The 15,730-nt window shown below is 37.1% G+C and overlaps 1 protein-coding gene across 1 annotated transcript in view; it reads right to left on the bottom strand.

Annotated features, from left to right (window-relative positions):
- LOC135196042 (brain-specific homeobox protein homolog) overlaps positions 1-15,530 on the bottom strand; it is a 44,956-nt gene extending 29,426 nt beyond the window's left edge. The window contains exon 1 of the mRNA XM_064222514.1: positions 15,085-15,530. Within this exon, the coding sequence (XP_064078584.1) occupies positions 15,085-15,192 (108 nt within the window). The 5' untranslated portion in view covers positions 15,193-15,530. The remainder of the gene's footprint in view (positions 1-15,084) is intronic.
- Positions 15,531-15,730: the final 200 nt, after the last annotated feature.

The raw sequence follows: 15,730 nt of genomic DNA, 5'->3' as shown, positions 1-15,730 counted from the left end.
TTTTATTTTTTATAATCAAATAAAACTTTTATCTGTATAATCAAATAAAAGTTGACTGCTCTTGTAGGCTATTCAAGAAGTCTGTAAGTGAGATATTTGATAACATTTTTTGATAAGTCATTCGGTAAGCCCTGGATGTCAGTGGGCGGACGGTCACAGTCATGTGACCTGACATTCGGAGAGAAAGAAAGAAAGGTATCCTGCATGACTTGAACCCTCCGTTGGAGGTCAACCATAAAGCATTGATCAAAGAGCTAACTAAAACAGGCGACGACAAAGCGTGTCGATATACTTCGAATTACAGCATGGCAGGGGAAGTAAAGAGGACCCACGGAAGAAGAAGCGTTTCATAAAGCCATGGATTTGATGGAGAACAGCCCCCCCCCCCCCCCCCCCCCCCAACCCCCCCCCCCCCCCCCCCCCCCCCCCCCCCTTGATGCGCAAAACGAAAAGAGCAAAAGCTCACAAAGATGAAAATGCTCCTGATCAAAAAGATTTTCCCGGACGGAATAAAATAGAGCGAAAATAATTGATACTCGTAACCATCCATTACAGTGAGGAATGGGGATGGAATGGAATAAATGTTTAAAATGTGGAGCACTGAGCGCAACTTCGCACGTGCCCAAACAGAAACAGATTTAACGGACGATAAATGAAAAATGTGAGCAATGCAATGACGGAAAGGGATGAATTGCCGGCGACGTGTAGCTGACGCTTTGCCCTTCCGTGGGCTGTAGATTTTGGGGGTTCTGAAGAATTAAAAAGGTGGCCAAGGTAGTTATGCTGTTCATTATCTTACACCTTTGTTAACCTGAAGCTGTGCTAGGGACACGTTCCATTTATTAAGTAACTTCATGTCCACATATTCTTAAGGCCACTCTTATGGATAAACAGCGGACGACCTTTCAAAAGTCTGTGTCATGACGCTTGAAGTAAAAAATGAAAATACTCATCGCTATAAGTCAAGAACTTAGTTTTATATATCCGCCAAAGGGAAAAGAGAGAAATGATGTCCACTTCTGTGTTCCTGTGCACTAAAGCTAACTGTCTAGCGCATTCAACTAAAGCTTCCCTTAGCGACTGAATCCCGAGTGGAAAGCTTCGAAACTGTGACAGTTCGAATCGAAGACGCAAGGGGGCGTAATTATTCTAACCGGGTAATTAGTATGCCAATTAGTCATGTACATCGCAAATTAATATATCATTTGTATTTAAGTTTGTTTTATGGCGATAATAATCTTACTGATGATTTGCCGGATGCATCTCATTATTATGCAAATTATTTTCTGGTTCCTGTGACGCGCCAGAATTCCGGCCATAGTTTGAGCTGTCAATCCAGAGGACAGACTCAGTGCGAGGATTCCGTTGCAACGGCCGACTCTTTTATCGCTTGCTGTTCGCCTCCTGATCAGGCTAATCATAATAGGAATGGATGTTGCGATGGTCCGATTCGAATATTGCTACGTTATTTCGCGCGTATGGATTTAATTCACACATGCATATTAAACTAACATTTGTAGAAGCATATATATATGCATCTAAGTTACATAAACGGAAGCGCAAACTTAATTATTGCATATGCACTAACGCATGCTACACACATACCTTAATCAAGTGAAAAATTCATAAAGGAATTTTACTTAACCGAATTATTCCAAAATATTAAGTGGCATGAGAGTAATGTATTTAGAGTTTTCCCTTCTAATAAATGCCATAATTAAACGAAAAACTTGGCAGCTCAAATGAACACAAGTCAGTTAAATTGTTACAAGTATTTATAAAAAAAATATATATTTTTTGCGTATCACTAAAGGTCTCCATCTAGTCCAGGGATGAATGAGAAACAGGAAAAGATGCGAAGAATGAAGAAGAGGGAAAGGCCCACAACAAAAGAAGCGATTGGCTCGCTTCTTGAAAGAGGGAAGTGTATATGCAAGGTCCGTCAATGAAATACGAGAGAGAAATCCATAGCAAGACTCCAACAAAATCAATGTGGGAAGTGGTGGGCTAGTGGGTGGTACATTGAAAACTAAAAGTTTTAAGCGTCCCAAGTTATGTTACTATTTGAAATGAGTGACAACCGGCATACATGTCGATATGAATGTTCAAGTTATTATTTGTATATATTAAAAGTCCACAATTATATCAGTAATTGATATAAGTGTTGATTTATAATATGCAAGAATATAACCACGGCTCTGAATTTACGCAAGGTACTCTTATTATTATTATTATTATTATTATTATTATTATTATTATTATTACTACTATTATTATTTCGGCTTTCAACCGTTTTTCTTTTATAAGGCGAGAATACGTCTTACATGCTGTTTGAAAGACAGGGAAATGGCCTCCAACGTGGATCTCCCCAAAGCAGAAATGTTCGAGGGAGCACTGTGTTCTCTCTGTGTTCGGTAGAGTTAAATATGCTGTTCACGTGACCTGACGAATATATATTAAGCTACTCATTTTTACAATCAACTTTTGATTTAATTATCATAAAAGGGGCGGGCTACATATTTTAGTGACTAAATTATGTCTCTCCTAAACATTGCGGTCTTGTATGAACTAACACTCGAAAAATTGCCTGCTTCTTTGTTCACGCTCATATTATGTCAAAAGAACACACGAAGGCCTTTTGCCTTTTAGGACATATTAGTAAGAAGAACGGAAACAGAATTTATTAGTTTTTTAATGGGGAGATAAATTGTTATTACGCAAGAGAGAGAGAGAGAGAGAGAGAGAGAGACCGCGCTGACGAGAGAGATGAGAGAGAGAGAGAGAGAGAGAGAGAGAGAGAGAGAGAGAGAGAGAGAGAGAGAGAGTTGCTAACGCTTTGAACAGTGAACCTTCAGATTCTTATAACAAAACCAGTACAGGGATTCCATATTACTTAATTAGCTATTGGAGACCCCATGTAACTCGAAAAGGCTTTTACAATAAAAAAAAAATGAGCGGTTTTGATCTACACGAATTAAGAATAAAGCAGAGTCAACTTTTATTCAGGAAAAATCCGGAACTCTAAATTTATATTGTCACATTTTTCACCGAAACGTCATTGCATAACAGGTATCCTTCTCACTATAAGTATCTAAATAAAAGAGCGGTTTTGATCTATGCGAATTAAGAATAAAGCAAAAATGACAAAAATCCGGAATTCTAGATTTACATTAAGACATTTTCCAGCGAAACGTCGTTGCATAACAGGTATCCTTTGCACCAGTCACTATAAATATATAAGATAATACAGATATTAAAGCACTAACCTATAAATCACGTAGAACAAAGAAAATCCATCTCAAACCAACAACAATCTTATGGTCAAGTTGACACCCATAGTACCCTACAATAATGAACGCAGTAAATGCTGAACGACAACAGTTTGAAAACTTTTGACATTACTTACAAGAAAATAACATTAACAACATTGATGATACTAGTAAGAGGGTTTAAAATCAAACTCAGATACTCAAATACCAGAACGATCGTTTGTGGGGTAATACGCAAAAAAAAAAAAGAAGAAAAAAAAAATTGATGAATAAAGGATACCAAGCTGCAATGATGTGCAAATCTTGGCTTCGTAGCGCACTTCCAGTAATGAGCGTCAAGAGCCCAACAGTAGTTCCAACTTCTTTCTATATAAAACTTTGAAATTACAGATCCATTTGGTTCTGAAATATGATGGAAGTATGGTAAATTTTCCATTAATAACTGCTGATAAGGGATTGTCTAAAGTTCTTTTACGTCAAGATCTGCTTGTGGTAAAATTTTAACTATATTTTGATAACTTAATACTGTCCATCTTGGTTTCAGAGAGAGAGAGAGAGAGAGAAACGTGGGATCAAGATTCAGTGTGGGAACTGGTAATGCGTTCAGACCCAAAAGGCATAAGCTCTTGGAGGTTTTGTGTCTCCCCCGTTCTTGTTAACTTTTCATACTAAGCACAACGGTGTAGAGACCGTAAAACCTGAACTGTAAACGACATTCATTTTGGATTGAGATGTCAATATTATCGTTACTATATTTCTTACTAAACCCATTATTAAGGAATTGACTGATCATGTTTCAAAACAGCTCACAATGACTTAAAATGGGACTTGCGTTCCCCCATTTGTTTTCACATCGTCTATTCCTTACTTCGCTTCTTCGTTCTGTTCCTGGTTGTGTCCCACCGGCCACCGCGCCCTCCACATTTTACCCTCATCCCTCAGCTATGAAGTGCAGGTGTGTGCAGTGAGAGAGAGAGAGAGAGAGAGTGTGTGCGAGTCCCTAAATGTGATTGTGAGTCCCATGCCCTTATGGAAGCGACCCTTTCCAATGATATTGTAGTGTAGCATATCGGATCCCTTCTGTGGAGGGGACGAGTGGGATCAAGCTACTTTTAAGAGGATTGGATTACGTTCCGTTGATGTTTTCTCCTCTCAGGTGTTTGGGATTTGGCCAGGCCAAGTGCAAACCTCCCTAATTGATATTTACTCTCTTAATTACTGCGATCTGACTTCGGAATCTCTCTCCCAGGGGAATGGAGGCATTCGGTCTAAGGAGACTGGGCTCAGCGATGCACTTTTAATTTTCCAGCCTTTTTAATTAGAAGCGTTACTGAATAATCTACTTTCTCGAAAGAGAAATTTCTGTGACATGTCAGACTTTCCCTTTTGGGATTCCATTTCGCTCTTTCGCCGACGATGTCCCTGGTACCTTCACGCAAATAAACACCGGCGACGAAAGTAATAACGTGGGATAAGAGGATGTTCATTTTGGGTGATCGGGGAGATAAGGTGGATACTGACCGGGTGTTGGCGGAGCGAAGAGGGAATGAGGTCGAGAGGAGAGGGACCAGAGGAGGGGATGGGAGAGGAAGGGGTACTCTGCAAGGGAGGGGAGGGGTGATGGTTTATTTACAGTTAATCCAGATAATCTGGTTAACTGGTCCTGTAACCCATTAAGAGGGTAACGGACCTTGGTTATGAATGTACAATCCCCCTTTTTATTAGAAAAGACTTAACGGTGGATAAAAAGAGATTCATTCCGTTGATGTTACTCATTCAACGAAGGCGATATTCCTTCCGGCTAGGTAATGCATAAGTGATTAACAGGCGTGCCCTTTATCCCTCTTGCCTGGGGCACTGGTTCAGTGTTGCAGTTTCGTAATCATTTTAAACGGTATTGTATTTTCATGCCGAAGATCGATGGTGCTGGCAACGTAATACCCTAATGCAGGCCAGTCCGGTTGGAAGTGAGGAAGAGTGGTGCATGACATCGAAGAAAGAGAGAGAAAACAATTTAATGTGCAAAAAGCTTACAAAGCACAGCACAAGAGGCAACCCGGACGCGGTATGCGTGTAGGGGAAAGCCCTCTTGAATGAATGGCATTGGCTGTGGTATTATACATACCTTTTCCACGCTATTGATTACTAGACAAACGTCATTCATCAGGGCTGATATGGTACTCAGGTAGTATTACAAAATTTAAATACTTACAGTTAACTATATTGGGAAATTACAATATGTTGAATAGGAATTACCAGAAAGAAAATCACGTGTTCGAAGATTCATCTCGAGGGTCAAGAGACAAACGAGGATATTCCAGAGCTTTGCGGAGATAGGGGTAAACCGGTACCAAACCCCGCAGTCGTAGAATGATTGGTTTCTGCAGGATGAATGAGAAGGGAGAAGTGTCTCCTTGAGCTCAATGAAATAGTGTCGAAAACTGTGTGTTTAGGGAAAGCAGAGGCCACAGAAAGATTTAGAGTAGAAGTGTGCGCTGATCAGACGAAAAGCCTTTGAATCGGTCTTATGGAAACGGAAACGAATGACGAAGTATCGCATATATGAGAACGACATTCCAAATTGAGAGGAATAAGAGCAAAGAAACACATGGGAAAAAATTATTACTTGAACAAAACAGCCATACTTTAAAGGTCGGCTTAACAACCTTAGCTACATGATCTCTCCGAAGAAATTCCAAGTAAAGTGGTCGAGTTGAGAGGTTTAGTTTTTTCGTGGAAAAGGGAAGGAGACGGGTAAATAGACGGCGTATGTGTCTGAAAGGTGCTGCATTAAATGACAATAAACCGAGAACAATTAAACTGAATAAATACCTAAGTTGATTAGATTGTACAAAATTAAACACCAAATCATTAACAAACGCTACGTTAAACGTATTTATTCTTTTGCTCAAAAACGTGTTTGGAGATCCATATGCTAAAATCGTGTCAATTTCTGTTTTTATAACCATCATCATTCTCACGAGAATTTGCGATGTACATATTTTTTATAAATGGTTGTTCGCTTTGGCGACTTTTGCTATTACTGAATGATTGTTAACTTTGATTTTGGAATTGACGGATGATTACATATACAGAAAAATCTCGAAATTTGGGAAGATGGAAGATGAGGGGAGGGGAGGGGTAGGAAGATGAAAGAAATATAGTAGATTGTAAATAGAACCATTAATTACAGAAACAGTTTCGTCAGAAAATCGTTATTTTAGATTACTTGTGTGTCTGTGTGTGTGTGAATGTGTGTGTGTGTGTGTGTGTGTGTGTGTGTGTTCAAACGACGTTCATGTCATCAATTCTGTAGCCCAGGAGTCCATCTTGTAACTATGTCAGCTTTGAGAATGTACTTTCCACTTGCTTACCTTCGCTGCCTGTCTGTCTACCTCGTAACAGCCGGTTGAATCAGTGCCTTACCCCTACGCCCTTGCCCTTGCCCTAGCCACCCCTTTAATACCTCCCCAACTCTCCTTAACTCCCTACTTAGCATGAGGCCCTCGTGAGGGCGAACAATAGTCCAGAGGACACCCGGAGCGAAGGGTCTGAAGACGCCAGAAGTGGCAACGTCTTGATCCGTCACCCCAACAATACAAAAGGTAGGTAACACTATATATGTCCCTTCACGGTGGGGAAGCTCTGTGACAAATGGCATTAGCCAATGGGTCTCTCTCTCTCTCTCTCTCTCTCTCTCTCTCTCTCTCTCTCTCTCTCTCTCTCTTTTTTTCTTCCCTTCATTTGCTAGGATGTGTGTTTGCTTTTGATTTGTCTTCAAGTCCTGGATAAACATTTCAGTTTGGCTGTCCGAATCAATTACATTACTTTCGTAACAGAATCATTTTATCACATGGCTAATACCTAGGCATCGTAAATGATTTAGGATTATTTATTAGATCAAGGTAAAGAAAAGACCTAATTTTTTGGCTTAACATAGGTAAAGTACCGAAAAAAATCAAAACAACTCAGTGACCGCGGAAATCAGAACAAAAGCCGTGACAACAAAGAAAGAAAGAAAAAACGTCACAACTGATCGGTGACGTGCATGTTTAAAGAAAAATGTGAAGAACTTCTTCACTTGTCAGCTGGAAACAAAAGAAAGAGAGAATTTACACAATTCAGGCTGTCCCCGAATACCTTTCAATTTCCTTAGGTAAGAATTGAAACAGCAGAGAGAAACTGACGGCGCCAGAAGGTGAGGTGAGCCGAGGGCACTTCAGGAAGAAAGGATTGGGGTCTTCGATACCCATTCATCTCGGGTGATCGATGACCATCGGAGAAATCTGCTTTGGGATTTCTTCTAATGATTGACGTTCAGTGGGACCTAAGTTGGCGATGGTTGCAGTTGAAACACGAGATCTGATCAATTATTGATTAAAATCGGCCATTATGACAAGCCCACCATTCCTAGAAGGGGAACAATTAAAGGTTGGTCGGAGGGAGCACCTTCGAATGTTCCAGTTGAAATATATTCGATTTTATTTTATTGTCGGGTGAATTTTTCCCGTCTTGAGTTTTCTCAGAACTGAACTGAATGTGGCTCCTTGGGTGACTGTCTTTCAAGAGGACGGAAGCAATCTAAGTTAGTCCTTTTAGTACACAAGTATTTTGAGTTTCGTCAGAGCTGAGATTCTTGTACGCTTGTTTCAGTGTGGAGGAGGAACCTTCTATATTGAACAAATGAACTTGATTTCCCTCTAAATTGAATATTCGAATAACTATTCCTTTCCTAGCATGCGAGACAAACTGAATGATATTTATAAACAATTAATTCAAGATCTCTCGACTTGTAACCGGTATGAATTAATGATACCGGAGGAATTTTGTTGTTTTATTTTCGGATGACAGCGGCGTAGTATACTTGCATACCTTTGTCACGTTCATGAATTCAGTTCCATAACATCCTGGTAAAGATCAACAATATGGAAAACATTCTGTCAACCATTTTTCTGCTTATGGTCAACGGTGCTGACACAGCAGAGAAACGTGACAGCTCACCCAATAGATTAGAAAACGACGAGCCTTCTATTCTTTGTTGCAGAAGCGCTTGCAATACATGAGGAATGCATGCAATATTTCACCATAAGTTCACTTTCCAAACGTAATGTGGCCTTATTAATACATATGCATATGTTTGTTTGTACACCTTACAACTTTTCCCGTCGGGAGAAATTGGCCCAAGAAAGATACATCCTAGGGGTGGGGGTACTAGCCACGCACCCTTTATTATCGACCTTAGGAGTCGGGGGCGCCCATTTACAGCTGGGTGGCCTGGTGGACTGTAGCCTGGGATCGATCCCCACACCTAAAAAACCTAGGCTGAATGCTGCATCACATAGATATAGTAACCACTTTACATATATAGATATATATATATATATATATATATATATATCTATTATATATATTATATATATATATATATATATATATATATCTATATATAGATAATATATCTATATAATATATATATATATATATATATATATCATATCATATATATATAAAGGTTTCTATAAAAAAAGTTTTCATGTAATAGCCAGAGATTAAAGGGCAATTTAGGTCATTTAGGCCCATCCTGTTTACTCAAACTGTATCTGATGTAGACTTTATAAGTATAATAAAGTACCTGATAGCAAATTGTGGTAGGTTATAACCTCGGTGGAAAAGGCATAGGACGAGGGATTGAAGGTTTTACGATGGATTTGGAGCCTTTAATATAACATGTAGATAGACAGGTGACCATATCGTGGTAAAGGTGGGTCTGAGATAAGGGTGTTATGGCATCAGGGCTATTCAGTATCATCGTGAACGGAATTCTGTGAGAAGTCAGAGAAAACAGGGTGAAGTTGAAGCTGGCACCTGCCTCAGTACTGGTGGGGGATCAAGACAAACTGAAGAAAGTAGAAAAGAGATTGAAAGTGTTTGTATCAGGAGAAGGTTGAGAGTCAGTAGGTAATAGACTGGGGAAAGATTTAAGGCTTATGGAATCCAAGGTGGGAATGCATGAAATGATTGCTAAGCCATCTCTCTTTTATGGAAGTGCAGTGTGGTTGGTAAAGGCAAAGTACAGGGTAGGTTTTGAGACTGCATAGATGAATAATATTTGTGTGGTATGTGTGGTATATGAATAATTGAAATGGTGAGAATATGGAGTTATGTTGAAAAAAAAAAAAAATGGCAGAATTGTGGCAGGTTAGATATGCTTTGGGCATGTGGGAAAACTGGACAACGTTAGGTTGTTGAAAACAACGTCCAGTTCAGAATTGTTAGGTGGCAAGAGTGGAGGAAGACTGAAAAAGTACTGGATAAATGGGATGAAAAGGTGGGGTATCCTATATATATATATATATATATATATATATTATATATATATATATATATATATATATATATATATATATATATATATATATATATATATATATAATATATGCATGTATGTATATACGCATTAAGCTACAAATGTCTTTTAATATCTAATTCGCTCTACCTTGCAATTAATATATTTTCATATATGTTAACATATATGAAAATATATTAATTGCGAGGTACAGTGAATTAGATATTAAAGGACATTTGTAGCTTAATGCGTGTATATGAATCACGGTGGTGTGATAAAATTCATGTATTTATATATACTAAATATACAATTATATATATATATATATATATATATATATATATATATATATATATATATACTATATATATATATATATATCATATATATATCATATATATGTATCATATATATATCATATATATGTGTGTGTAACATAATTGAAAAAAAAAATACCAAATCATGTGTCGAAACCATTTCTTTTAAACATTTCCTAATTATATCGAGTAGGAAACTTCAACAATGCACAACCAATAAAGCTTTGCAATCCTGCATATCAATAGTAGTGGAATCCTAAAAAACCTCTGGACAGGACAGATGTTGTGCAAGAAGACCGTTGTTTGGTCATGTAAACAAATACCTGTGGTTCGGATGTTGATTTTATAAAAACTCAAGTGCTATTTAAGAAACAGTTTGTCAATCTCTTGTCCCTTTCCTTTTAAGATAAAAGACATTAGTGCCTTATAAAATGAAGGCCTGGTATTGAAATTGCTGTTGTTTATATAAATACAGGAAAGAAATGTAACAAAAAAGAATTCGGTTTATAAATACATAATCGTTAATCATACTTTCTAACCAGGGATGCCGAAGAAGGCAAAGTACCTCTTTTTCTAGCTAAGTTAAAGTAGTTTCCTCGGAGTTCCCGTTATGATTAAAACATTCATTGATGGTGATTTATTGGATAAAAAAAAAGTTATCAGTGAAACTATTCCATAACGAATTAAATTAAAAGTTGGGGTGATGTTCTTCACATAATTATCTTTGTATAAAATTATGAGTTAAGTCGTCCAACAATTTAATCGTTTTAATTATTATATTTGATTTTTCTATGCAGCATATCAACATATTCTCATGAATTTTGCTTAAGCGGAGACTAACGGGATAAGCATCATATATCTTTGCCTTAGGCAATAATATAACTGAGGAAAAGTATCTGAACTTATCATGGGAAGAAATGTTAGAAACGCCTCAAATGAGCTCATTTGGGAAGCGAAGAATGGCGGAGGGTAAGAGTCTGGCACCAAAGTGACTTCGCCGATGATTCTGAATTCTGTACTTACGTGGAATATTACCTGGGCCCCTAAAATGTTGAATTGAATTGAATTGAATATAGGATTTGGGCCAGAGGACATGCACTGGCACCTATGAGGTCATTCAGCGCTGAAACGGAAATTTACAGTGAGATGTCTGAAAGGTGTAACTAGAGGAAAACCTCGCAGTTGCATTATGAATCAATTGTTAGGGGAGGGTGAAAAGAAAGATGGAAGAAAGAAAATATGAAAGGATCTACTGTAAAAGGAACGAAATTGTTTGCAGGTATGAGCCAAAGGCAAGTTGCAAAGAACCTTATGCAATGCCTGCCCCGTATGGGGTTAGTGCCGTCAGTGGACCTCATGCGGTGGACTGTAGGCATTACTTAAGGTTCTTTGCAGTGTGCCTTCGGCCCCTATACCTCCACCTCTTTCGTTCCCTTTACTGCACCTCCTTTCATGTTCTCTTTCTTCATCTTACTTTCCACCCTCTCCTAACACTTGATTCATAGTGCAACTGCGAGGTTTTCCTCTGGTTACACCTTTCAAACCTTTCACTGTCAATTTCCATTTCAGCGCTGAATGACCTCATAGGTCCCGGTGCTTGGTCTTTGGCCTAAATTCTATATTCAACTCAACTTATGCAATGCCTACAGTGCGCCGCATGAGGTGCACTGACGTGACTACCCCGCTATACGGGGGCGCCAAAAAGGTGGGTCGATTCGGTTACCTTCCTCAGCGGAACCTATATGAATACGGTCTTGGACTCTCAAAAGAGCAAAATGCAATATGTATTCGAATAGTGGACGTTAACTGGTAACCAGACAGGAAGCGCTCTAGGGGTCCATTTTTTTCTGTTTTTAGTGTATGCGATTTCTTTGGCAAAGATCTACTACCAATCTACCCTTACGAAAAGTAGAGGCTGCAAAAGTAGATTCCTGAATGAAGATTGTAATTGGTAATCCTTTAAAAAGATATTTCGGCATGCATATCTCGAGTGTCATTTTAGATTTACACAATATCATAGATGATAGTGACAACTTGATGTACAAGTGAAAACTCGCTTTATTTTTCTTTAGATTTGCCACTCGATCTTAAAATCTGACGGTGTTTTTCAGCGAGCCTAATGTCACATTAACAGTAGCATTAATGGTCACGATGGTAGATGAAAATCATTATTTCCAAGCAATGAAAATGAATACCTAAAATTGGCTATGAAGAGTTCACATGAAATTGACCCTAATGGACGACTATATGGAAATGATACTGGTTTTCAAATTAAATTTTTTTGCGACACAGACCATGGTTACAACGGAGAAATTTTTTTTACCCATGAATTAATTTGGTCTCATGATTTATCTTTCTGTGACTCGCCTAGATTTTTCTTATTTGCTCCCGGTGCCAATTTCCTATATTCTTCAAGTCAAGCAGATGCCACTTATACTGGGAATGAAGAGAACATGATTTATTTATTTAAATTCTGGGAATAAATGATCCGATTTAATAATCACTCTGCTCGTCAGAAGCTTTCACTTGAAAAACCCGCGAGTCCTTAATTCCAGCGTTTACCGCTGTCCCCCAAAATGGCTGTTTTAACGAAACTTGTCTCCGAGAATCTAAAAACTCTTTGATAAATCATATTCAAGTATTGTGATGTTGACTTCGACAATAATCATCAACATCACCATCATCAACATAATAATAATAATAATAATAATAATAATAATAATAATAATAATAATAATAATATTACCTTTAAAAAATAGTGCAAGGTGTGTTGCATTGAAAAGGTGTTGTATAAAAATGTATAGAAATTTTGGAAAATGCGAGGGAATCGCCGTTAATATCCAGCGATATATATATGATATATATATATATATATATATATATATATATATATATATATATATATATATATAACATATATATATATATATATATATATATATATATATATTATATATATATATGTATGAGTGTGTGTGTATACATTAATAATAATGATAATAGAAAGAGAACAGGAAGTTGGAAGTTAATATTGACATTAATATAAGAGAAAACAGGCAAATGAAAAAAATTATTTACAAAACAACAAAGAATTCGTTTTTCGACGAAATATGATGCAGTAAATTTGAGAGAGAGAATATACTAGATACCGATGGCCATGAATGCATTATACTGTGTAAGTTTGATAATTGAGAAAATTATAGCTATCTTGGGCTTGTTCAGGGCATAAGTGATACATGACAGTAAGCTTGATTTCGTTACTTTTTCTTTTTCACTTTTTAATAATAATAATAATAATGATAATAATAATAATAATAATAATAATAATAATAATAATAATAATAATAATAATAATAAGTTGAGGGCGATGATAAAGATGTGGTATGAGGTTGTCTGTAACGTACTGTGATTAAAAAAATTATCTTGTTGAAAAGAGCAAAATAATAATATTAAGTACCGTCACCGTTATTAAAACTATCTGGAAGGAAAATCGAAAATAATGTTGGTATTGTATTCCGCCGGATTTGCAGTATTTTTTTTCTTTTTTTATGGTATTAATTCACAATCTCTATTACTGATCCTCAGCCATCTTTCGGCGTTTCCTGTAAAGAGTATTGTTTCTGCAAAATTTTACAGCAATGGTAATAATCGTTATCTATAATTGTTTTTGCCTTGTGTGCTTGAAATTACGAAAAATAAATTCCGAAACGAAAGAAAATAATAATAATAATAATAATAATAATTATAATATATACATAATAATAAATAATATTAATGATTATTATTATTAATTATCCCCTATTATTATTAATTATTATTATTAATTATTATTAATTATTAATTATATATAATAAGATTATTATTATTTATTATTATTATTATTATTATTATTATTATTATTATTATTATTATTATTATTATTATTATTATTATTATTAAATGATTCATAAGAATAACAATAAATCTAATATATGAATAACGCTGAAAGGCGTTAGCCAATGGCGCAATCCGTTAATTATTTGAAAAATTTCCAAATGACACATTCAATTGTTTGAGAAAACATCCATCAGTCTTTCATATTCACCACTAATCTTTGAAATATTTGTTTTAATTCTCGCCAGTCAAAATTCGTTTTTGCTCTGCTGCGCTAAGTACAAAGTCGTTAACTTATGTTGCTAATGATAATGCGTTCTTATTTACTCTCCGAAGTAAGCGAATATTTTCGTACTTGGATTGATTCCGCCTTATTGTTTATATCTACCTTATATTTTTACCCCAGCGGCGCTGTAGCAAAAGAGAGAATATTAAAGCGAACGAGGTGTCTTCTAAAACAAATGTTTAAAGTTTTGCGTTGTAGTAGTCATTAGAGTAGTTTTTCCCGAATGTTGTCTTCGGCGACTATAGTTTTTTTTCTGGCCGCTTATCCCTTTTGATTATAATTTTCGGACACTTGTATTTAGCGATTTAAAAATAGCCCAACTTTATGAAAAATTAGCATTGTCAAATTGGTGGGAAAATAAATGATTAAGTCTTATTAGATTTTGTGACAATACAATGGATCAATTCATGCAAAAGAAATGAAAACAAATGTATTTGTATAAAGAGTTCAAGGAACGAAAAAGTTATAATATCCGTTAATTATATGACTTACTTAATGCCAGGAAAATTTCCTTGAGGTATTACATTATTTAGTTGTAATTTAGTTAGTTGTTTTTACGGTAATTCTTTATAAAAGTTGTTTATCTTTCTAGAACGCAGAAAAGTTATCATTTCACGAGTACCGTACTTTATACCAAGACCGCTGAAGTGCAAAATGTTATTAAGTTTCAAAATAATTTTTGTAATGACTATTTACCGATCGGATTAAGAGAGGCGCAACAGTCAGAAGGAAACGGAAGGTTATATTTTCACAGACTGTGATTTCCAATTGAGTTATGCACAACTTCAGATTTCCTGAAGAGAAAAGCATTTTAATCTTAACAACACATGCATATATAAACCACCGTTAGAAATCACACCACACGCGACGTGTTATCAAATGTAGTTATTCCAGAAACAAGACGCATCAGTTGATATCGATGTTGTTCTCATACTTGATTCGTTTCCTCTAAAAGTTTGCAAGATTTCAATTATCAGAGTAGAACGCACTAACCTTTGGTCTGTGAAAGAGAATGTCGTCAATGAGAAAGGAGGTGGTTGAGCGAGAACTGGAGGCGGTGTCCAGAAGACGCGGTTCTCTCTTCTCCCGAAGGAGCTCCATTCTTCGTCTCCTCCTTCAGGTGATTTGCAGTCGCTTCTTGAAGGGCCGGGCGCCGACTCCCCCTTTTAGCGGTCGCGTTGGGCTGTTGTGGGCTCTTCAAGACTCGTCCAAGATGCGTTTTAAGCCTCGTCAGCGTATTTGGGGCCTGTTCAGTTGGTCTTCGGCGGTGGACGTTAACGATTCGGTCAGAGATAACGAATGGAAATTGTTTGTTTTGCGAAAGTTGGCGTTGACGAGTCAACCCCAAAACGTGCAATTTTTCGGTCCGATTAGAACGGAGTCTTTTGGACCAATGGCAGGCGATTAGGTGGTCGTTGTTGGTGCACATTACCACAATCACGGCGGTGATCGCTGCTTACCTCGTCCACCATCTCGCTCTCCTCCAATCACCGGCGCGGTTGCACATACTCTCAAAGACGTGCAAGAAAGTGGACCAATCACCGGGTGACTCTTCAACATGGCGGTGGCGTTCACCAATAAAAGGCCTCCCCGCGAGGCCCCCTCCCCCCTCCAGAGGCTAAGCTCCGCCCTCTTTCCC

This window comes from Macrobrachium nipponense, chromosome 17 (assembly GCF_015104395.2).
Source record: "Macrobrachium nipponense isolate FS-2020 chromosome 17, ASM1510439v2, whole genome shotgun sequence".
Classification (NCBI taxonomy): Eukaryota; Metazoa; Arthropoda; class Malacostraca; order Decapoda; family Palaemonidae; genus Macrobrachium; species Macrobrachium nipponense.
Note: the sequence above shows the minus strand (reverse complement) of the source record. Positions and strands in the feature narration are given on the sequence as shown.